This window comes from Mixophyes fleayi, chromosome 5, assembly GCF_038048845.1.
Source record: "Mixophyes fleayi isolate aMixFle1 chromosome 5, aMixFle1.hap1, whole genome shotgun sequence".
Taxonomy (NCBI): Eukaryota; Metazoa; Chordata; class Amphibia; order Anura; family Limnodynastidae; genus Mixophyes; species Mixophyes fleayi.
The window spans coordinates 204122377-204146149 of record NC_134406.1 but is presented as its reverse complement, the minus strand read 5'-3'; the positions used below and the strand labels follow the sequence as shown (position 1 = coordinate 204146149).

The following is a 23773-nucleotide window of genomic DNA, read 5'->3' as shown; positions in this document are numbered from 1 at the left end:
TGAATGGATAAGAATACCCACTAGTGCAGTGAAGTATGCGTTTTCAGTACGAACACACAATCACCTTTTATGAAGGATTCCTACAGCAGATGTACAGTTTTTTTTAAATGTGGAAAGGAATGGAGAAACTATAATGCGGTTCTATGTGAAGATGTGCATCAAGTTGATATAGGTCAGATAATCAATAAGATAGTTGTGTTACCCAGTTTACAGTTTAACTGCAATAATAGTGTGGGAATCAAATCAGAATTATCTTACAAAGCACACCTTAAAGAACTGGTTATAAAATTATATGCATACATTGGAAAAAAAAAAAAAAAAGACGATTGGAAATAAGTAAAAGATACTAAAATCGAACCTGGTTATTCTGGTCAGCGAGATACCGTACTACAATGGGCAAAAGGTATTTGGAGAAAGCATGGGGAATTGAAGGTCTGTTTTCTTGGCAGAACATAGCAAGGTGAGGCACTTGTTCCATGAGTTCAGCACGCACAGTGGGCTCTGTTTAGAAATATGACTTAAATGTAAGAAGTGCTATAGGACAGACTAGATCACATTACAGACTGTAAATATAAACAATAATTTAAGGTGCAAGTCAATTAAAGTACCAATTTAATCTCAATGCAAAAAGTTTTAAAGTTGTTTGGTTTAATGTGTACTATCACTTTACTACAGAACACAGAAATGTTAGTGTACGGTTATATATTATGTAGAGAAATGTCATGCAGGCGAGCAGGTTTTGCAGGTAAGTGGAACAATAAATGGGATTATGACAATCTAGATTGTATTACCTTACTTATGAACAGTAATTTGTTATGGTCTCTGATAAATTAATACATACCAGAATCTTCAGATAGTTTTGTAACCCTTTCCAATACAGCAATACAATCCTTCTCATCATCGCTGACTTCCTTTAAGGTGTCCAGTAAACTTCGGGCAACCATTTGTCTGCATCAGAAACACAAACTTGTAAGATGAAAGAGCAAAATGAGCTAATGCTATAGCTGTTACTCTAGAGTAAAAACAAAACAAACAAAAAACCTCTACTGCCACTAGATCTTCTGCACAGAATGAACACTACATGCCATGACATTCTTTCCCACCAACACACAATCAAAGATGGTATCATATTAATATTCTGTGTGCATCCACCATGCGGAAGGGAATAGAATGTTTGCTTTCTTGGAACAAAACAGCAATGTGGGTCAGCTGGTTGACGAGGGACATGTTCACTTTGGCTACATAAGCCATTTCAAATTCCAGCTACAAATATTTTACAGGTCTTCCATGGCAGCTAACAAGCATCCTAATTAAGAGGGGGGAAAAAATCCACTGCTGCCATTAAAATGACAATTTAGAGAAAGAGCTGCAAACATGGCACACTGCCCACTGCTAATAATGTTTTGTCAAGGTCACAGAGTTGAGCCAATGGTTTTAGATTAGCCATGAATTCTTGAAAGCAATTTAAACTTCCAAATCCAACTTTTCTCTCAGCTAAAGTCATAAAACAAAGTAGGATGCATAAGTGAAAACTATGGTCTTTTGGAATCTTATAATGTGGACAGAGGTAGTGTATGTGTTGTTGCGGACCTTAGTGGTGCACTGGTCCAAGGTCAAGGTGTGCTGGTGGCATCACCACTGAGTGTGGGGCCAATCCAGAGGCAGAGAAAGGCAAGGCCCCAGCCAGCAGATACTCCAAGAAAGTGAGACAAACCGCTGCTGTGTCATTATAGAATATTATTGGGGAAGGGAAACAATAAAGTAGTGCAGACTATATTACTATAAAAAAAAGACATGCTGTATTAACACAATACAAACAATACTCTATAAACAATCAAAGAAAGTTGGATTCCTTATACGATTACAATAATTCAAACTTTGGAACTATTCTAATCACTGTATCAACAGCCTAAATCTCCTGTAATAAGCATGCAGTAGTCCAAGTTGCATTTGGACCCTCACTTTCCAATCAGTCTCTATAGGTGGTGCTGTTTTTATGATATGTGTAGTGTCTCCATGAAACTATGTATACCCTGACAATATTTTCACCTGGCCATGGCTTATATGTACAATTTACGATCTCTGATAAGTAATGAAGGAAAGTCTGAGTGTTGTCACTATCTGAGAGGTGTATAGGATTCCTCTTCTTTATGTACTTGATCAGCTATTCCTTCCCCAACTCACGCCTGCCCGGCTCCCTCTTCCTTCCCCAACTCACGCCTGCCCGGCTCCCTCTTCCTTCCCCAACTCACGCCTGCCCGGCTCCCTCTTCCTTCCCCAACTCACGCCTGCCCGGCTCCCTCTTCCTTCCCCAACTCACGCCTGCCCGACTCCCTCTTCCTTCCCCAACTCAATACTGCCCGACTCCCTCTTCCTTCCCCAACTCAATACTGCCCGGCTCCCTCTTCCTTCCCCAACTCAATACTGCCCGGCTCTCTTTCTTCAGGGTACTACATTTACAATTTGAGGACATTGTCAGCACTCAAGATATCTAGGCTACACTTCATGAGAAGCAGGGAATTGTGTGTGTGACACTTTTCACAGTAATGAACCACTCAACATAGAAATTGCAGTAAGCAACTGCTCTGACTAAGCTAACGAAACAGTAAATACAATTTAATAATCTCATCATTGGCTACTACAGTGAAACAGGACACCAAAGTCTAGGAATCCCAATAACAGGATTTCCCATCAGCAAAATGAAAATTTCTTGAGCATGAGTTAAATGTATGTGAGCAGTAATAAAATATAGTTACTTGCCTTTTAAACGTGGTATCTGCAGTGTCTGAGGTCTACTCTCTACCTACTCTGGATAAGTTTCATATGAAGGCTTTTAGGCATTCTAGGAGATCTATACACATTTAGGTGAAGGCTCCTGGTTTATTAGCATACCTGTTAAATATATTTTCACTTGCAGCGTACTTGTCCAGTCTTCCAAGGGGAGTCAACATTTCATCTTGCGAGACAAAGTCCAAGGCTGAAGGTATAATAATCACATCAGACTCTGAGCTGTAGTCATCCACACCAACTATCAGAAACATCAGAAACATAACTTGAAAATAAAGTTACATTACACTACAGAAATACTGGTGATGTGCTGCTGAAAAGATCTAGTGCTGTGATCTGCTCTATGCAAAGATCACCCCCATCTGTGCCAGAATGACCTGAAAAGCAACACTGTCGTAACTTCCATGACTGGAAAGGCTTATTCAGTATGAACATACACAATTACACCAGCCCAACGGGTAGCCAGATCACCAGACAAGGGAAATATTACACTGGACAGAAAGAAGCTACTCAAGTTGCACATAAAAACCAGCAGGGATTTTGCAATAAAGACAAAAAGAACCTTTTATGCCCACAAACGGTGTATATGATATAAAAGCAATTATTTAATCAACATATGCCACAGAAACCCCCAATATATACATATATAAACACACACACATATTTACCCATGAATTTAATGTGAATTCTTAGCATTTGCCGATTTGATAATTGTGCAAAAATCTTGCAGCCTTGTGCAGACTCTACATAACTAATAGTATGCTGAGCAAATAAGAGACAGGACACAGCCATTTAAGTAATTAGATATATTGTTTGTATGAGGTGACCAACTTATTTACTGTAGATATTAGAGGAAAGCATAATGTTCAAAACATCCATAAAATATTTGCCTTGTTCTGTATTTGGCTTTGTAGTTTGCAAATGGATTTTAGCCTTAAGTATTCCCAGCCCTACCCCAACCAAAATGTGGTCATTTCACATCTATTAATTATGCAAAATGACAAACAATGACATTCAACAGATTGGTGTAGCAAAAGTGGGGAAAAAATTAATTTAATTGAATAATTTCCCATTCAGTTCAAATGGCAATGATTTTCTATAGGCTTCCTGTCACATTCAAATGAACAGGAAATCTCCCATATCTCACTGGTTTTCAGTCTGAAACCAGCAGGATTATTTTTGGAGAGTTACATGTTATATATTCCACAATGTAGATATTGATGATTTCTCAATTTGATCAAAACTGACCGTTAGCAGATCTCCCCTAAAATTTACTGCCTTAGAGGACAGGTATAAATTGTGCAGGAGATGTGGAACTGGGAAGTGGTGTGAAATGTGTTAGGTAAGCCAATGTGTGTTACACGGAACAAGCATGGCTTGCTCCCAATTTATTTAGACCACACCACCAGAGTGGACTAGCTTTGTGGGGGGAGCACACAGTTCTATTTTAACAATGTAGAGAGCTATAGTACAACTGAGGTACGGCCTAACTGTAAACAGAGGCATTGGGATTGGCAGAGGGGGTTGGGTTTGTGCACCTCTGCCTAAGATGAACCCAAACTTACCCACGTGGGTGAGAATGCTAGTTAAAAGCTTAGATAAAACCAAAAGTAATTTGTCCTTGCTTTAGCAGAGCAATAGCAGCACGTTTATTAATGCATCTTGGAAAGCAGTGTGCCATGTGCTCTTAATGACCATTATAAAAGTCCTTTTACAGAGCATAAACGAATATGAAAGCTGCAGACACTGGCAAAATTGACATGAAGCAAAATTGTTGTTCTGGACTAGCAACTTCAAAGACATTTAATAGAAAAGACCACACATTAAATGCTTAACATGAAATTCCCTATGTACAAGGCCTTAGACTATGGCTGAGGGCCAGGAACTAGCCAGGCTAGGAAGACATCTGCTTCCTAACTGGCAGCCTGAGATTTTCCTCAGCTATACAAAGCATTGCGCAGTGTAAGTAATAGGTGCCAACAGGTTTTCCAGCTCATATTAAACCTAGTAAAGCTTATCTTCACCATGAACAGTCGGTTCTTGAAATTGATGTGTTATAAACAGAAAAAACAAGCAAGCATAAGGATCTGAGCAAATTCGACAAGGGCCAAATTCTGAGGGCTAGACTACTCGATCATAGCATCTCCAAAATGGCAGGTCTTGTGGGGTGTTCTCGGCATGAAGTGGTTACTACCTATCAAAAATGGCCCAAGGAAGGACATCCAGTGGAACTGTGAAAGGGAGACTTGGCCTCCAAACTTCCCAGATCTCAATCTAATAGAGCATCTGTGGGATGTCCCGGAAAAACAAGTCAGGGCCATGGAGACCTCACTGCATTACTTACAGGACTTAAAGGATCTGCTGCCAACATGTTTGTGCCAGATACCCCAGGACACATTCAAAAGGTCTTGTGTAGTCCATGCCTCAACAGGTCAGAGCCGTTTTAGCAGCACAAGGGGGACCTACACAATATTAGGCAGATGGTTATAATTATATTGTATATCTAAATAAATGGATAATTATGAGAACTATGAACTCACAAGCTAACAGCAGGAGCAGTTTTCGACCTCACAGGATGGTATTTATAACCCAGCCATCCATTTACTAACTTAAAATAAATGGAGCTAAATAAACATTCACCTAAAATCAAAACCAATTCGAAAAACTTAGTCTTCCAACAAAGTCGCATCCTGGATTTGCTACACCATAATAGAAATAGTTTTTCTATACTTCATACATAAAATAATGGTGTCTAACATGTTAAGCTAGGTTTCTAGCTTTCTGAGACTGACCCCATCTGGTCAGGCTTACTCATGGAAACATTTAAAGTGGGTTTTTGAGGTTTATTTTAAAGTAAAAATAATTTAATAGATTAACGACTAGAAAAGATGTATATTAAAAAAATAACAATAGAAAAACAAAACTTGCCACAAGTGTCTATTCAATAAATGTGGATTTTAAGGTAAAAAAAATAATAATTAAAAAGCTCCTGGGCATCTACATGCATGTTTTCATTTTGTTAACCACCTGACCAAGGCAGAAGGGGTGCAACTTCTGCTCACATCTCTCCACCATTTCCCGTTTTTTCATCTGGGGCTATGAGAAAAACAGGCAGGTGGGGTGAGGAGGAGCCTTAGTTACAAAAAAAAATGTTCCCAGATGGTAGTTCCTTAAGGCTCACAATGATATATCCTGGGAAACTAAAACAATTCCAAGATTTTTAACTCAAGACCACACACTTTGACATGAGTCACATCATTGGTGGACAGACAAAAGGAAAATAACACAGCAGAGCAGTGGCTTGTGTGGCCATAACCGGGGTATCATTGGGTAAATCGCTGCCTTTCTTGGTAGCACAGTCTAAAACTTATTAACTTTAGAGGTGAACATGGCAGAAAAGTGGCACAATGGTTTATTCACATGACAGATTTAGCTAAATAAGCTCTAGTAAATTAAAAACAAAATAAACGTAATGCCTGTATACTTCTGAATTCCTAGACTATAGTAGGTTTTCTTTTAAATATTAGATGTACCCTTAACCTCTCCTCAGTAAACAAAAAGTAAATGTATATTTAACCACTTCCAGATCACTAACTACCTATAAAACAAGTTAATCCGCTGTATTTACGACAAGACTTAGAACATGCAGAACTGCTGCCATTTCAGCCAACTGTTTTTCTATCAAGCAGCCACTGGCACCAGATTTTTACAGACAGTCTATATACCAGCGTTGTGCCCTGGACTCATTTGATTTTGTTAGCAGGCACCAAAATGTTAAGAGACAGTGCAGAAGCATTGCTTCCACATTGGTGTTTCCGTCGAAACCCAGATCACATGACATCACAGGGAGTTCTCCATGAGGGCTGCAACTATTAGACCAGGAGAGAATATCTATGTGCCTTCTGACCCTCAGTAGCAACAGACTTACCTAGCTACTGGCAGTAATCTAACTGCCAAGATTGGCGAGACATGAGCTAGTAGAAGAATAAAGTTAAATAAGAAAAAAAAAAAAAAGATAACAGTTAAGAAAACCATAACTAAAAGAAAGTAAAAACGAAAACAAACTGCAGATTAATCCGTAATCCAAAATAATCACACTACAGGTAGCCTGTTTACTAGAAAAACTCTGTAACGGTGCAACAAATGTAAGTGCACTGTCAAATATACCAAGTTGTGGCAAAGTTTGGCAACTTTTACATATATTTGTGCATTAGTAGGTCTTTCATACAAGGCAAATAAAGAATACAACTTGTGCTTGCGACAGTAACATAAGAAATAAACTGTGCAAGAAATTTTAACTACCAGAAAAAAAAAAAAAGTAAAAGCTCCTTTCTCCAAGTATTTTACTCAGCAGCTTTCAATGTTCATACAGAAAAACTATGCAGAATGGCCAATTTATAGATCAATTAAAAGTACTGAAAATAATCTTGTGCTATAATAAAGCAAAAAAAGCCTTTAAAACTGCTTAGTGCAGGGATCTAAAAAAAAACAAACCTCAAAGAACTTTACTGCTTTATGTTACCCATAGCAACTAGACAAGGGACTTCATTTTCTAAACTGTACTAGAAAAAACCCCAAATTACAATCTAATCTTTTATTTTGCGCAACACTGCCTTTTCTACATAGCACATATATCCAATCAGCCATAACATTAAAACCACTGACAGATGAAGTGGATAACATTGATTATCTTGTTACAATGGCACTTGTCAAGGGGTGGGATATATTAGACAGCAAGTTAACTAGTAGATCTTGAAGTTGATGCATTGGAGGCAGGAAAAATGGGCAAGCAAAAAGATCTAAGTGACTTTGACCAGGACCAAATTGTGATGGCTAGACTACTGGGTCAGAACATCTCCAAAACCGCAGGTCTTATGGGGCGTTCTCAGGTATGCAATGAGCACGTAAGCACCGGAACGGGACAATGGAAAAAGGACAGTCTGATGAATCACATTTTTTTTTTTGCATCATGTACACAGTCGAGTGCATCATTTACCCGGGGAAGAGATAGCACCAGGATGCACTATGGGAAGAGAGCAAGTCGGCAGAGGCAGTGTGCTGTTCTGGGTAATGTTCTACTGGGAAACCTTGGGTCCCAGCATCCATGTGGATGTTACATTGACGCGTAACACATACCTAAACATTGTTGCAGACCAAGTACACCCCTTCATGGCAACGGTATTCCCTGATGGCAGTTGCCTCCTTCAGCAAAATAATGCACCCTACCATACTGTAAAAATTATTCAGGAATGGTTTGAGGAACATAATAAAGAGCTGAAGGTGTTGACTTGGCCTCCAAATTCCCTAGATCTCAAACCAATCGTGCATCTGTGTGATGTGTTGCAAAAACAAGCGAAAACCATGGAGGCCCCACCTTGAAACTTACAAGACTTAAAGGATCTGCTGCCAACATCTTGATGGCAGATACCACAGAACACCATCAGAGGTCTTGTGAAGTCCAAGCCTCGATGGGTCAGAGATGGTTTGGCGGAACAAGGGGGACCTTCACAATGCATTGAATGGCGTTAGCCCCCTAAACCCACAATGCTACTACAACGCTGCTAAATGTAAACAACACTGCAAGAGGGTATGAGGTCATTGGAAACAATGATTTCCATTTGCAGACCTGTTTTCGTGCACTGTATTAGAATTAAATTAACACAATGTACAAAATTGACACCAATGGGTGGGATTCCTACATGTGCTTGTTGGTGTTGAATTGATCATCTGTGTCGGTGAGTCACTAATTATTTCTGAGGGATAACATTTTTAAATTCAAAATTGTAGATTAGTGATCTTGGCTACTTCCAATATTGTTTTAAATTAAAGTAGGAGACAGATACACATACTTTTTTCCTACTAATTCATGAAAACAGAATAAAAAGTTAAATTTCCTTAATATTTCTAAACTCTATATTTTGTAGCCTGTAAGGGGAAATCAGTCAAAGAGAAAATACATACTGTTTGTCCGCAATAATTAGCATGAGGTATTTTTTTATGTACAACTGAAACAGACAGGTACACGCAAACTTGTCGACCACAAATTTTAGAGAAAAAAAAAAAAAAAATACACTTACATCCATCTATTTCTTCCTGTACATCGTCCTGCAGCAGCGACAAATCTGCAAGAAATATGAATACATATAAGAAAGCAATGGTGCATGAAACTAAACATTCAGTAAATTGTCTATATATTGCATGTTAAAAGTATCTGTTCACTTTTGGACTACCTTTCCTTACTAGAACCTAAATTGTATTAAAGAGTACTAGATAACACTCTGTTTTGAGCAATCAACAAGGTAAGAGAAGAGGTTCCCCTGGTAAACAGGGATAGCTCAAGAGGAGTGGAAAGGTTCCCTGTTGGTCAAAACCTTTAAAAGCTGTCAAAGCTATTGTGAATGCAGCTCAAGTAAAATGTACATATTTGATAGGAAGAATCCGTGTTTATGCACAAATATTGTGTTCATGTATCAAGCTTAGCCGTGCTCTATTTCAGCATAAAGAAGAGAAATCATTAAAAAAAATGTATCAAAAAACTCTCAGCTGATTGGCAACTGAGTGGCCCTCTGCATAAATATATTGGAGTAACACCGCTTAAGCCATTAGGCTATGGCTTGAGCAGTGTTACTCCAATATATTTCTACCAATAACAAACTTCAAAAATATGTAAGGTATTCTAGCTCTTGTATAATATGTTGTGTTTAGTCTAAGTTTAAATTAAAACAAAAATCCTATCAGGATATTGCCACATGTTTACGATAAATCAAATAGTTGAATGTTTAAGGATAAATGCATATAGTATTAAGTTTGCATGCATACAGTAGTGTTTAATTATAAAACTTCTATTAGCACAAGGTGAAAAAGTGAACAATTGAATATCTATCGATGCAGGATTTAAATGTCTAGGTTGATCCTGTGTGTAAATTATGTGCAACTATAGGCGATGATGATACTCCCACTTCATAACAGTGATTGCGTCTTGAGATTGGTCCTCCCTCTCACATCCCCTTCCGCTGACATTTTACTTTAGATTACAAGATTAATTTTACGTTACTATTTTACAAAACATCTGCATGTAGCAGCCTCCAGGGCTCCAGCTTGGGAGAAGAGGGCTGCTTTAAGTTCTTAGGGCTTGTTACACAATGACAAAAAAAACAAAAATATATAGAAACAAACTTGTACTCCTTGCATTAACAAAGCGTTATAGGAACATTCAACAATACATTTCAAAGCTTCCCTGCAGCATAGCATTACTTTAGAAACTCAATGTATAATACCACATATTAAGGAATCCTAACACTGCTTACAATGTAGAAGTTTATGGGAAGCAGAGAAAAGCAAAGCAAAAGAACTTCTCAGAAAGTGTGTACAGGTCCATTTGGTTTTTTTTTGACTATCAGTATTACAGAACATTTTATAAGCTTTCATACAATCACAATTAACCAACATATATACATTTATTGCACACAAAAAAACAATTCCCACACTGTCACACAATACAATAGGTTATAGGAAGTATAGGTCCTGTATGACACAGACGGATCTAAGCAGTTCCCACTGATGCACAGTCCATGGTAGTACCCACAAGAATTCCTATAGAGTGCCAAATGGTAATTAAATCAGTGTCCCCTGTTAGTCACACATACACCTATATGCTGCACTCTGACATATTTACACAGCACATGACACTCTTTATGACACGCAGACGGCGCCGTGTCTCTCACCCGCCATCTTGTGCCCCGGGCCGCACCGCTACATGGAGTCTGCAGCCTGAACAGTCTCCTCCTGACACCCGGATGTGTGCGCAGTGTCTGTGCCAGGGACGTGCGCGGTGTGTGTGGGTACCCGCGTTCTGGTACAGCGCTCAGGAGGAGGCAGTCCTGGATCACACACTGCACAGCTCATCCGAACACACTGCACCACCTCTTCCTGTGAGTACACCCAGGGCCTCCCCTTCCTGAGAACGCACCTCATAACAGGCCTCCTCTTCCCGTGTGTAACACACACTACTGCCCCTCTGCCTCACCGACTGCAGGCTGCTCTGAACACATACTGCATTCTTACCTACTGTGCCCAAAGTGCCAGCCTTTAAATGTCTGTCCCTGGAAATGTCCCTGTTTTTAAAAACTGGCGAAATTAAAAGTACTCTTACTTGGTACAGTTGATGCAATTATAAGTATGGTTTTATACAATGGACTTTATAAGTTAATACTTAATGAAGAGGAGTATTGAAAATGGTAAAATAAATTAACAAGTTATTCACCATATAGCCTCAACATTGGGACTGCATTGTGTGAAGGTCCATCCAAACTAGTAAAGGGCTGCAGGTGGCCCTAAAGTTGCATGCAGCCTTACAAGCCTTTTTCGTAAGATTTGTTTGTTATAGCTTATAACAATATCTTATATCATCATCACCGTTTATTTATATAGCACCACTGATTCCACAGTGCTGTACAGAGAACTCACATCAGTCCCTGTCCCATTGGAGCTTACAGTCTAAATTCTCTAACACACACAGACTAGGGTCAATTTTTGATAGCAGCCAATTAACCTACCAGTATGTTTTTGTTTTTTTTGGAGTGTGGGAGGAAACCAGAGCACCCAGAGGAAACTCACACAAACACAGGGAGAACATACAAACTCCACACAGATAAGGCCATGGTCAGGAATTGAACTCATGACCCCAGCACTGCAAGGCAGAAGTGCTAACCACTTAGCCACCATGCTGGTCATATATTAAAACACCTTACAGATAATAACACTATTTGATTAAATGTATTATTTTAACTTATTACTGAGATTAAGTGTAATGTGTGGCCCTTGATGTTGAGAGGGCTGTCCATGCATCCTCTTAAGTGTATCAGGTTGCCCTGCACTGATCTAGACCGTATTATTTATGATGTGCTTAAATGCCCTGCTCAGCATTACAGTGTGAAATGTTGGTAACTATGATACTTATATGCTGTACTGTATCCTCAGCACACAACTTTTCCATTGTTATAGGACTGGTTTATTTATTTTTTCCGAGAATATGTATTTTTTACTTTAATGACAAACAATTTTTGCATTTGTGTTGGTATTGCCAGGAATAACATTTTTATTTCAAAGTAAAAGTAAACTAATTTTTATTGTATGTTTTTTTTCAGAAGAGTTATGAATTTCATGTGGTAGCATATTGGATTAAATGTATTTTATTTAATCAGCAATAGAGAAAAAATACAAATTCTCACTTTTATTGAAATTTCTTATTCTTACCTCTATGCAATTAGCTCAGCCACAGAAAATTACCCCAATATTTTATTGTTTAGGTCTGCAGAGTATGGTGTACTTTTTCAAGGTTTGAGAAGGTTTTAGGAACAGGAGCGATGATACTTTTTTCTTAATTTTTTTAAACTTTTTATTTTGTATTGCGGAGTCACTTGATACTTGAATATTTTCAGCACCAATAGATCCAAAGTAATTTGGATCTAAAATAACTATTACTGCAAATACTATTAGATCAATTTTGCACAGATTTATTAGGGAGCCTACAGGTCTCCCTTGTATTTTCTACCCTGCAAGGGAAACCCAAGATGATGTCACAGAGATTTCCTGTGACCAATGTGGGACTGCGTAGCAAGCGAACCCTATGTGTAAAAAATATGATTAATGATAAAATGTTACATGGAACAGGTGCATGCCACAAGAAGTTATGTCCTGGGACAAAGTGCCACATTTAGTAGCCCTGGGGATTCTGGCTGGGGTTTTGGCATCTTAATAAATGCTTTGGCTTTTTCTTCATCACTTTTAAGACATTAAACTGCATTTCCAATGAAAAAATTGCAGCACAAGATAAAAAAATGTCACCTTAAAGATATGTAAAATAAAATAAAATGGAAGAGCTTCTTATGCACAGTTGGAATCACCTTAGATAGGCGGCATTCATTCTGTTAGACAGCAGAAATTGTATATTATTGTATAATATTTGCCAGAATATCGCTAGTGTTTGAAAGTGCTGTCAAGATTTGCCTGTAAATAATATATTGCTCAATAGCCTTTAAAAAGTGTTGTAATGTGATAACACAATGCAAAGAGTATTGAAAATCTGACACCTGAATATGTAAATTGTACACTACTCAAGATTTTTCACACACAGTATACCAGTGTTTATTGTTTAATAGAATGTTGTCTGTATTGTAGATCAGACAACAGAAAGGGCTAAACAAGACTAGTGAGATGGGCCTGCACTGCATTTATTTTCTTCCTTTTCAAATAGCAGAACTTTAGACATTTATGGTATGATATAAAGTTAAACATTATGATATCAGTTTGCATATGATGCACCTTTGCGTTTCCACATCTGAATTTTGAGTTGCACACATCTTAAGATACAGTACATGTAACCTTAAATCTAAAGTATAGATGTATCAAAGCAAAGATGCAATGAACATTATCAACTCCACAACTTCACCCTGTTTGTGTAGGTGCAAACTTACACCTTGTAGCTAATGTATTTCTAGATCTTTGTATTAACTCAAAATGAGACACAACTAAGGAAGCATGCTTAATTTGTATCTGCATGGCCTTACGGTACTGCTCTTGCACGTGAACGCCCCTGATCCACCTTTCCAAGTGCAAGGTGCCACAACTGGAACAGCAAGTTGCATCTTTACATTGCACAAATGCACTTATAACAGCATACCTCCCAACATGTCTGTCCCCACTAGTGGGGGCGTATCCATTTTGCATCGGGGGCATGGTCACATACATACCTCCCTTCCCCCAAGATTCCCACCTGTGGGACATATATGTCCCCGGGCGGGAGGACGCAGTAGAGCCCTAAAATCGCGACTGTCCTGCCGAAATTGGGAGAGTTGGGAGGTATGCAACAGTTGGTTAGATAAAATATGTCCAGAATAGAAAATTGACAAACACAGTTTTTGGTCTCAACTAGCAGTTGTATAACTACTTTAAATTTTTAAAAGTATTGTCTGTGAACAGACTTTTCCATGTCCAACAAAAACAGCAAGATGACCTCATCTGACCAATTAACAGGTGGAGCTTGTGCTGTAATATCATTTTTACCTACATCACTGATGGCTAACCTGTGACACTCCAGGTGTTGTGAAACTACAAGCCCCAGCATGCTTTGCCAGCTATCAGCAAGTTATCTACTGGCAAAGCATGCTGGGACTTGTAGTTTCACAACACCTGGAGTGTCACAGGCTAGCCATCACTGACCTACATGGTATGTAAACATTTAAGTTTAATTTTGATGCAAAAAATGCTGCTACACTATCAATGTTTACATTCAATCTAACTGATTAACAAAAATACAGTTGAGACAACAGAAATATGCTGCAAAAAGTAAATACGAACGTTTAAATAAAAGCTTAGTACTGGCCACTACCAAATAAGACATTCTACATCAATGTTCACCAGTAAATCATTAGACACATTTGTGTGTACTGTCTAAGTATTATTTATATGCTCTGACTAGATGAACAATAGGTGCTGTTAAAAAAGTAATGTGTACAATCCGTTTGCTAGGTCAGAACTGCAAAACTAAAGAACTAAAGTATTTTACTAAGTTTATTATTTAGTTATTTAAAAATAAACATGAAGACGCATCTTTAAAAACATTTTACTATAGTACAAAAAAAATAACACAAAAATCGAATTAGTAATTATTTGCTAAAAACATTTCAATAGGCTTTTTTCAACAGTTTAAAAAACAATTGCACTCTATTGTTTTGACCCAAATGCTAATGAAAAATAATAATTATACCTTATAAAAAGTTTTAAGCAATAACATTTATTTAACTTATCTAACAATGATTATAACATTATAATTTCCGTAGTTGGTTGTGTTTTGCACTTTACCTTTATCATCAATATTTCCCATAGAATTCAGTGAGGGTCATTTGTTAAATGCCAGACAGCTTACTTTGCAATGAAAGACCATCTGTGGACATACTATAGGGCACATAGTTTTATGCAGCAAAATGGGCACGTTTGGGGAGGTGCAGCAGTTTGCACAGGTGTGGTGGTGAAACAAAGTAATGATTTTTCTACTGAAGTATGGAGTAAACGCACTCATTCGCTCCATTTTGTGGGGTAGTGCAGACATGAGATATAGTTTTACAGAGCAAGCTTATTGTAATGAGATAATGGTGTGGAGAGGGCGGCATTCCTTGCTGTGCAGAGGGTCACGTCGCCATTTCTACGACATACCCGCAGTTGCCACATGTAATAAGGACAATCCCGATGTGCCCTTACTCATGATTAATGTAAGCTATAAATGAGGCTAAGCTGGGCTGTATGTTAGGTGAAAAATAGAAAAGTATTTTATTAAAAGGGGGGGTGCTAGAGTGGTAGGAGGTTGAGGTTTGACGTTCATAGGTTTGCATAATTTTGCATAGTTCGTGAATAAGAACGCTAATAGTAAAGTTATGACTAATAACTAATATATTTATTCATTATTGGAGAATAATACCAGTTGCACAATTTCCTTTAGATTAAGTGACGTTGTATAAGCAGACCATGACTATAAAATTCAGATGTTCTAAGAGACATTTTCCTATGCAATCCTCCTAACCATTGTCTTGTACCCCAAAAAAAACCCATAGACAGAGAGCCTCCGCTAACACTCATAATGCATCCCAATGAGGAGCCTGTGGTAGCTACAAATGTCACTTCCTTTTTTTGATTAGGCCTATTTACATCCCTAAGCAAATGCGCTGCGTAACGCATCTTAGCAAGTCAATCAATGTATAGCACAAATCTATCATCAACTTACCAAATGCATTTAAAATGAAGACACAACTATTCAATCACACTTTCAGTTATTATGAACATACAAACAAATAACTCTACCAGAGATCTTATAAACAATACATATAAATCCATATATAACATATTTTTAATACAGTACACTTGAACAGGTACAATAATACTTTACACCACTAAACCACTTGCATAGGCAGTTACTGTCACACATCGGGATCTTAGCCGCACTTACCTCATCCGCCGCTGTCATATCACGGCTACCTGGGTTCCTCCTGGTTGCCTGCAGCATTCCTGTCCACCACATCTCCGTTTGTAAACAAACACATACTGTTTGTTCTGCTGCATGGGTGCGGCCATCTTGGATGCAGTCAGGTGATCATTCCAGACCAACCAGATTCAGCAGCTGTGATCACATGAACTGTGCAGCCAATAGTTGTTTGGGACACCCTATTTAAACCTGCTGCTGTGATCTGTTCATTGCCAGACCAACACACTACTCTCCTGAGGATAGTGCTTGGCTCCAGGTTCCAGTTGTTCCTGCACTGTTCCTGTTTCCCTGTGTTTACAAAGTGATCCTCTTCAGTGTGTATAGCATTCTAAAGAGCATATATTCTTCCAAACACCCTCATTATCCAGATTTCACCATTCTGCAAGTACTTTGCACTTCCAAGATGCTCATCCTCCTGCAATATTCTACATTCAGCAAGAACATGAACAGGAAGATCATCCAGGCCGCTAAGTTCAGTTTCAGTCCTGCTCCAGCTAGGCCCAAGGGTCCTGAATCGGATCAAGAAATACAGACGACCATGACAGTTTCTAGTTTACCATTTCACCCAGAAATGCAAGTTCCTCTGCATATTAATCGTCTGGGAAACAAACTACACCTAATATGTCAAATAGAAGGGTCTACCTGGCAGGGAATCGATAGAACTGAATATTGTTCTAAATAATCAATATTTTATAGTAATGTAAATTATACTCTGTTAAGAGGAAACTTATGGTCTATATAAGTATTTCTCACAATTACTGAATATGCTGTGTTCCACATGTGAATTTCTTCCCTATTAGCACATACTCTATCCTCCCCCCTCACAGGAGGGGGGAAGGGGCTGTGGGCAGAAAAAAATGTGTTTAAAACTCAAAATTGGTCCATATTATTTCATCCTCCCTTAACATATGGAAAATTGCATATGTTTTTTCTCTATTTCTGTGTTTCTGTTCTTTTTTTTTTTTTTAAGAAACTCACTTGCATAATTTTATTTCACTGTGTGTCATTTTGTTATTTTCTTTTCTTCTGCCTTGAGCAGTGTGACCATTTGTCAGATTAAATTTCATTTATAACATTTTGCCTTTGTGTTCTTAATGAATTCAGTTACTAGTTGCATTATTGCTGTAAGCTCCAATCAGTGGCGGATCCAGGGGGTGGCGATCGCCCCCCCTAGCAGGGGTTTGCTGCTGATGGCTGCACACTGTGCAGGTCCGTTCAGCATTGACAGTATGCTGCCCGGCTGCTCTGATTGTGTTTTAAACACAATCAGAGCAGCGGGACAGCACACTGCCAATGCTGAACGGACCTGCACATACTGTGCAGCAGCCTTAGAAATTAGAAAGGGGCGGGGCCTAAATCGCCCCCCCCTAAAATTGCCCCGGGTAGAGCAGTTGCCTAGATCCGCCCCTGGCTCCAATGGGGCAGGGACTAATTTGAATGACAAAAATGATCTGTACATTGCTGCAGAATTAGTGGTGCTAAATAAATATATGATGCTTCTGAGAAAGAAAAAAAAGGTATAATTGTCAGGCGCTGTCCCCGCATCTCTTCTATGCTGCAGGGATAGCCATCTGTCACTTCCGGCCAGGGGTGTCCTGTTGCTAGGCAGTTTTTTTTATCGGGCACCTGCACAGGCTATCCTTGGCACTGTTAGTGTTCCGTGTTGTCACTGATCACAGCCAATCTGTTCCCTCCTGCCTCTATTTAAACTTGGCACTGGCACCATTAGGGTGCCACAGTAGCAGGTCTATCTTACCTTCAGCGTTTCTTGTTGCTTTGTGCTGCATCTCATGTCTTGTTACTGCTTCTCTTTGGCTTTGACCCGGCTTGTCTCTAGACCTCTCTTGGATTGTGATTTGGTTCTTATAAGCTCTCGTGGTTTGACCCAAGCTATTTCTGACCTCCTATGGATTTCCCTTGGTACTGTCTTGTCCCAATTGGCTTGATCCGGACTGTTCAACTACTCTTCACCACTACTACGCTGGTGACTGTCCTGGAGAACCGTGACCTGTGTACTCCTTGCAGCCAAGCCCAAACCTCCTTGCGGGGGTCTCTGGTGAACACCAGGGGTGTGTTAGACTCTGTGCTTCCTTGTTCAGTTGCATCAATGCCAGCTAGTAGCTCCATCCTTTACACAGTCCTGACAATAATTAGTGTGGGTACTGCATACACAATTACTGATGTAGATGATGAAACAGCAACTCCCCTTCTCATGTAAAATAGAAACAAATTGACACATGCACACAAAGTCATAATATATGCCTCAGTGACAAAGAAAGTGCCAATGAGCTTCAGCTGTGCAATCACAAGTAGCCAGTTACAAGTGGTTCACTAGTGCCAGAGGTCGTCATCATCATCGTCTGTTTACACCTGCCCATAGCACCCACGAATAATATGGCTTTCTCTGGTGATCTGCATGCAATTGCACATATATAACCTTACTATGCTTTGTTAGACTGTCCCCACCCCGATTCGAGGTGCAAAAGTGGCAGAATCCTGCAGATCTGCATGGAATGGAGCACCTTCCGCTCTGTTTCAGCCCCGATGTGTGGAAGTACTTTTCTCGTGTATGTCCGCCTTCCAAGTGTGGCATATAACAATACCATATCAATATACTCTTCCCATATCTCAGGCCGATATCAGTATTGCATTTTAATATCTCAGTCCCGTACCATAGAACAATCCCATATGTAAGCAAATGTAGCTATTGCAAGACGGAATCATTATCAGACCCCATTATGGCAGTCATTAGCAACTAATATTTCTGTGCAGCTTCTGGTAGCGTACTATGGCTGTAATGAAGAGAGACAGTGAAAGGTGTATCCATGGAGGATGAATCAGTCATTGTAGAAATGATAAGACAGTCAGATACTGCCATCCATGACTGTGCATCACTAATTACAGAATCTACTTCTCATTTTGGTTCTGGAGAAGGCGTTTACTGTTTTGCTGTATAGGCATTCTTGTGGCTATCTGCCAGCTTTATAGTATCTGTGTTCTTGGTATATTTCTTTGGCATCATAGAGCCAGGACACACATGTTCGCAGAAGTCTATGTATCATAAAGTCAGAGCGTTTTTAGGAATAGCTGGCTATTACAGGAGGTTTGTTCCCCAATATGGTACTCTGGCCAAACCTTTGACCAACTTGACCAAAAAGAAATATGCTAAGCAGTTTGCATGGTCCCTTGAGTGTGAGTGCGCTTGTGGCCCCGAAAGATGCTCTCTCTATTGCACCAGTACTAGCTGCCCCCGACTTCTCCAAGAAGTTCATTGTTCAAACCGACGCCTCTGGTTGTGGTTTGGGAGTAGTGTTAAGCCAGGTGGGGGGAGGATAGCAATGACCACCCTGTAGTCTACTGGTCCTGTAAGCTGGTGTATCAGGACGTGGCTTAGGTCACTATTGAATAGGGCCTTGAAAAAGTTACAACTGTATCTTTAAAGCCAAGAAATTATTGTGGTGACTGACCACAACCCCCTACATTGGTTACAAAAGACAGCAGGGAAATATGGGATATTATTGCGATTGAGTCTAGCCTCGCAAGTTTTAATTTCTCTTTCCCATAAAAAGGGCCGTGAGCATGCCAATGCTGATGGTTTGTCTAGGACAGAAGAATGAAACAGCATCCCACCTGGTCAAGGTCATATGGCTGGTCACTGACTAGGTCCAAACCCTGTGCCCTTGATTTAAGAAGGGGGAGGTATATGACGGAATGGACATAACCAGAGGTTTCTATTTCCCATCAGTCAATCTGAAGTATAGGATTCTCATAAGTTAGCAACTTCCAGGTTGGCTGTAGGGTGTTACTGAAGGTGGCTGGAGGAGCCGAAGCGGGCATGGTGTTCCTTTTTTTTGATAAGTGAATAGGCCTTGGACAGTGTGGCTAGTGAGGTGGACCAACAGACCAGAATGGGGGAAACTGGCTCTAATATAGTTTTGAGCTGATATTGGTTTGGGGCTGAAGAAAGGTGTAGCTGATTGGATCCAGTGCTTGGCTACACACCCCAAATACATTACAATCAATGCATTTTTCCCAACAAGTAATATCTCATATGCTACACTTATTAATACTTTATTTTAAATATGTATAAACATTGATTTATGAAAAAAAAAAATACAGTTTCAAAATTATAATGCTATACCAGTTTGTTTTTTTTATATATACATTTACTTTATTTATTACATTTTCTGGATAGATAATCAAGAACAAAAAAACCAAACCAGAACAATTCTGTTTTGCATATATAAAACATATAAAAAAGGGGAAGAGATGAAGAAAGAAAAGGAAGGGGGGAGGGGGGAAAGGGAGGTGTTCTCAGAGCCAAGGATCATTGACTGTGGAGAGCAAGTACCAAGGATCTAGGGTGAATGTGCCAGTAGAAGGCAATCACTAGAAAAGTAAGGAAATGTAAATTATGGGTTGTAAATTAGGCTCACTTAGTAGAACTTGTCGGGGAAAAGACAACCAGGTATTCACTTGATTCCTTGAACTACAGCCCACTAAAACATGTCGACATTAAAACCAAGTATTTATCTGTGGCAGACAGAATAATGCCGGCCATATACTACATGGGCAAAAGCATTTGACCACATCTGTTAATTATTGAATTGTGGTGTTTCAATCAGACCCGTTGCCAGAGGTGTATAAAATCAAACACCTAGCCATGCAGTCTCCATTTTCAAACATTTTTGATAGGATGCCACCTTTGCAATAAGACGGTTCGTGAAATTTCATCCTTGCTGGATATTCCATGGTCAACTGTAAGTGATATTTTTAGAAAGTGAAAGCATTTAGGAAAAAGAGCAACTCAGCCAAAAAGCGGAGGACCATGTAAAATCACAGAGCGGGGTCAATGACTGCGCATGGTGTGTAAAAGTCGCCACCGCTCTGTTGATTCCATAGCTGAAGAGTTCTGAACTTCCACTGGCATTAAACTGTGCAGCAGGAGCTTAATGGAATGGGTTGACTGCATTATGTCAACTGTGAAGTTTGGTGGAGTAGCGATAATGGTGTGGAGCTGTTTTTCAGGGTTTGGGCTAGGCCCTTTATCTCCAGTGAAATGCAATCTTAATGCTAGTGCATACCAAGTCATTTTGGACAATGCTATGCTTCCAACTTTGTGGCAACAGTTTCAGGAAGGCTCTTTTCTTTTCCAATATGACTGTGTTCCAGTGCACAAAGCAAGGACTACAAAAACATGGTTTGATGAGTTTAGTGTGGAACAACTTGACTGGCCCGCACAGATCCCTGAACTCAACCTCATCGAACACCTTTGGGATGAACTGGAACGGAGATTGCAAGTCAGGCCTTCTTGTCCAATATTAGTGCCTGACCTCATAAATGCTCTACAGAATGAATGGGCACACATTCCCATAGAAACACTCCAACATCTTGTGGAAAGCCTTCCAAGAAGAATGGAAGATGTTATCACTGCAAAAGGGGGACCCATATTAAACTATATGTATTTGAATACAATGTCACTGCAGTTCCTGTTGGTGTAACGGTCAAGCGTCCAAATACTTTTGTCCATATAGTGTTTAAAAGTCCATCCGGTGGAACCATTCGCTAATCCAAAGAGGTGCCAGCCCTGTCTGCGTTGTTCAGGTCCTTCAGTATTGTTTTTTTAGATTTGGAAATCCGACTACTGGTGTGGAAGAGCAGCTTGTGTCCGACTATCTTTTCTGACTATCTAAATTCTATACCAGTTTTAATAGAAGTATATCTCCTATGTCATTAATTCCAAAGGGTAGGGGCTATAATAATAGTTCCACCAGTTTATTTGTTTATGATAACAGTACACTACTAAAAATTAGTCAGTTGCTTATAAATCTTTACAGTGTCACAAAATAAATCTTATGGATCCATTGTACGCACATTGTAAACATGTTGAAGCGCTACTATATTTTCTATTTAGTTTAATAGTTTTCCCTTGGTTGGTTCTTCCCACCTTTATCTTTTCCCCACTACTGCCTGGTACAAATACAGTTTTTTAACAACTTTATTGGGTTTTCTGAACATTCAAATCTGCTAGCTGCAATTTTCTGCACATAGTTATATAGCAATGGGAATTTAAAGACCATTCACTTACTGTTCTATGGGGGGTATTCAATTGTTTCTTTTAACGCGCTAAAACCCAAAAAAACGAGCGCTCTAAAAATATTACCGTTAATACGGTAATTACTCGCTAAATTTCATCTCGCAGCTCCCTGAGCAGCGAGCTGAAATTCAGCCCGCTGGCAGCGAGTAAGTACCGTATTAACTGTTTACGCGCGCAAAATTACCGTATAATATGAAGTTTTTTTAGAGCGCTCGTTTTTTTGGGTTTTAGCTCGTTAAAAGAAACAATTGAATACCCCCCAATGGCTATTAAATTTGTCTCCCTAAATTGTACTGGATGAAAATTTCCAAATAAGAGACAGCTTGTCAGACATGGGATTAAAACATCTCCAGATGAAGAAAGGCTAATAGCATAGAAAAAAATCATCACTGTTTCTAGATAAGTTGTTTATTTGCTCTTAGATCAAGAATGGGAAGATCTATCTACTGCAATGTCAGGGGAGAGATTAAAATTACATACAATTCCTAATGAACCTTGCTTATAAGGCACTATTCAGCAACACTTTCCTTAGCTGCGAAATTTGTTCTACACTGGGGGTATATAGAATTACTATGATAAAAATCTGACTGTTTACGTCTTCAATTAGTATCAAGTACCTCCATTCATTAATTAGGATCATTTTAGATTCCTTAAAAGGATTAGCCTTGTGGAAAAGCATGGAGAAATGTGTTTCCTGATGCCCCCAGGACTTAAATATGTGGTAGCAGAGTTAGAATCCTGTAGCACAATAGAGAGTGTAATATTGAAAACAATATAACAAAAAGTATGGAAGAGTCACTCACAGATGGAACTCCAATGACTCAGATACAGGATTGCAGGCAAGGGTTCTGTCACACGGCGGTCCTGTGGCTTCTATAACCGAGGTCCAACACACTCGCCTGCCTCACGCTGATTCCATGCTCTGGCTGCTGGCGTCCTGTCTCCGGCTCTGTGCATGCGCGGACTCTGTCTTTTATGTCCTCTGCATGCTCCCTATTGGATACCCATTCTGGCTTCAAACTTTAAAAGGCAATCCCCCCATCTCCTCAGGGCCTGTTGATCGTGTAACCTGCCTGGTATTAGACGTTCCGTTTTTCTCCCTGCGTGTTCCATTTGGTCTTCAGAGCTTCTGTCTCCACTGTGCCGCTGGCTAAATAGCTTACGCTCCATCTATCTCCGCAGTGCCGCTGGCTGAAGAGCTTACGCTCCACCTATCCCCGCTGTGCCGCTGGCTAAAGACTTACGCTTCATCTATCTTCGCTGTGCCGCTGGCTGAAGAGCTTACGCTCCACCTATCTCCGGTGTGCTCCATCTTCTCTGCTGTACCTTGTTTATCTCACTCCGCTCATTCCCCTAAAGGGTCTCGCCTGACACTCCTGGTTAGGGCCGCGTCCTGCGGACGGACGCAGCTAATGCCAAACCACCTTGCGGCGGTCCCTGGTGCAAATGACTGCATACCTAATAAGGACTGTGGCTCTGTTGTCTTCTCGTTCACATTTTCTTTTTTTAATTATTTTTTTTTCAGTAGGAAGCCTAAACTTCATATGTAAAATATAAATTCCTAGAAATTAAGTATTAGTACAAGAAAAATAGTGAATACTAAATATTGAGTGATTTATTGAAACTTCTTTATTAAAAAATAACAAATCTCTACAGTTTCTATGGGTCCAAAAAGCAAAAATCATCCAAATAGGAAATAACTCTCACTTCTGATTCAAAACTTTCTACCCAATCTAGGGACGAAGAAAAGCAATTCAACATAAAAACAATCCAAACAACACTCTATTGTTAAACATCTGTCAAAATAAAAACATATTATTTTACTAGGAATCTAAAGTATTAAAACATCTGGA

General features: G+C 39.4%; 1 protein-coding gene across 3 annotated transcripts in view; it reads right to left on the bottom strand.

The window, feature by feature from the left end:
• PPP4R1 (protein phosphatase 4 regulatory subunit 1) overlaps positions 1-10743 on the bottom strand; it is a 38768-nt gene extending 28025 nt beyond the window's left edge. For 2 of the 3 annotated variants that reach the window (XM_075213291.1, XM_075213292.1), the window contains exons 1-5: positions 10512-10743; positions 8865-8909; positions 2893-3028; positions 842-948; positions 359-501 (exon numbers count right to left, since the gene is read on the bottom strand). In XM_075213291.1, coding sequence (XP_075069392.1) covers positions 359-501; positions 842-948; positions 2893-3028; positions 8865-8909; positions 10512-10518 — 438 coding nt within the window. In that variant the 5' untranslated portion in view covers positions 10519-10743. The remainder of the gene's footprint in view (positions 1-358; positions 502-841; positions 949-2892; positions 3029-8864; positions 8910-10511) is intronic. The other variant, XM_075213293.1, reaches the window with a different exon arrangement.
• Positions 10744-23773: the final 13030 nt, after the last annotated feature.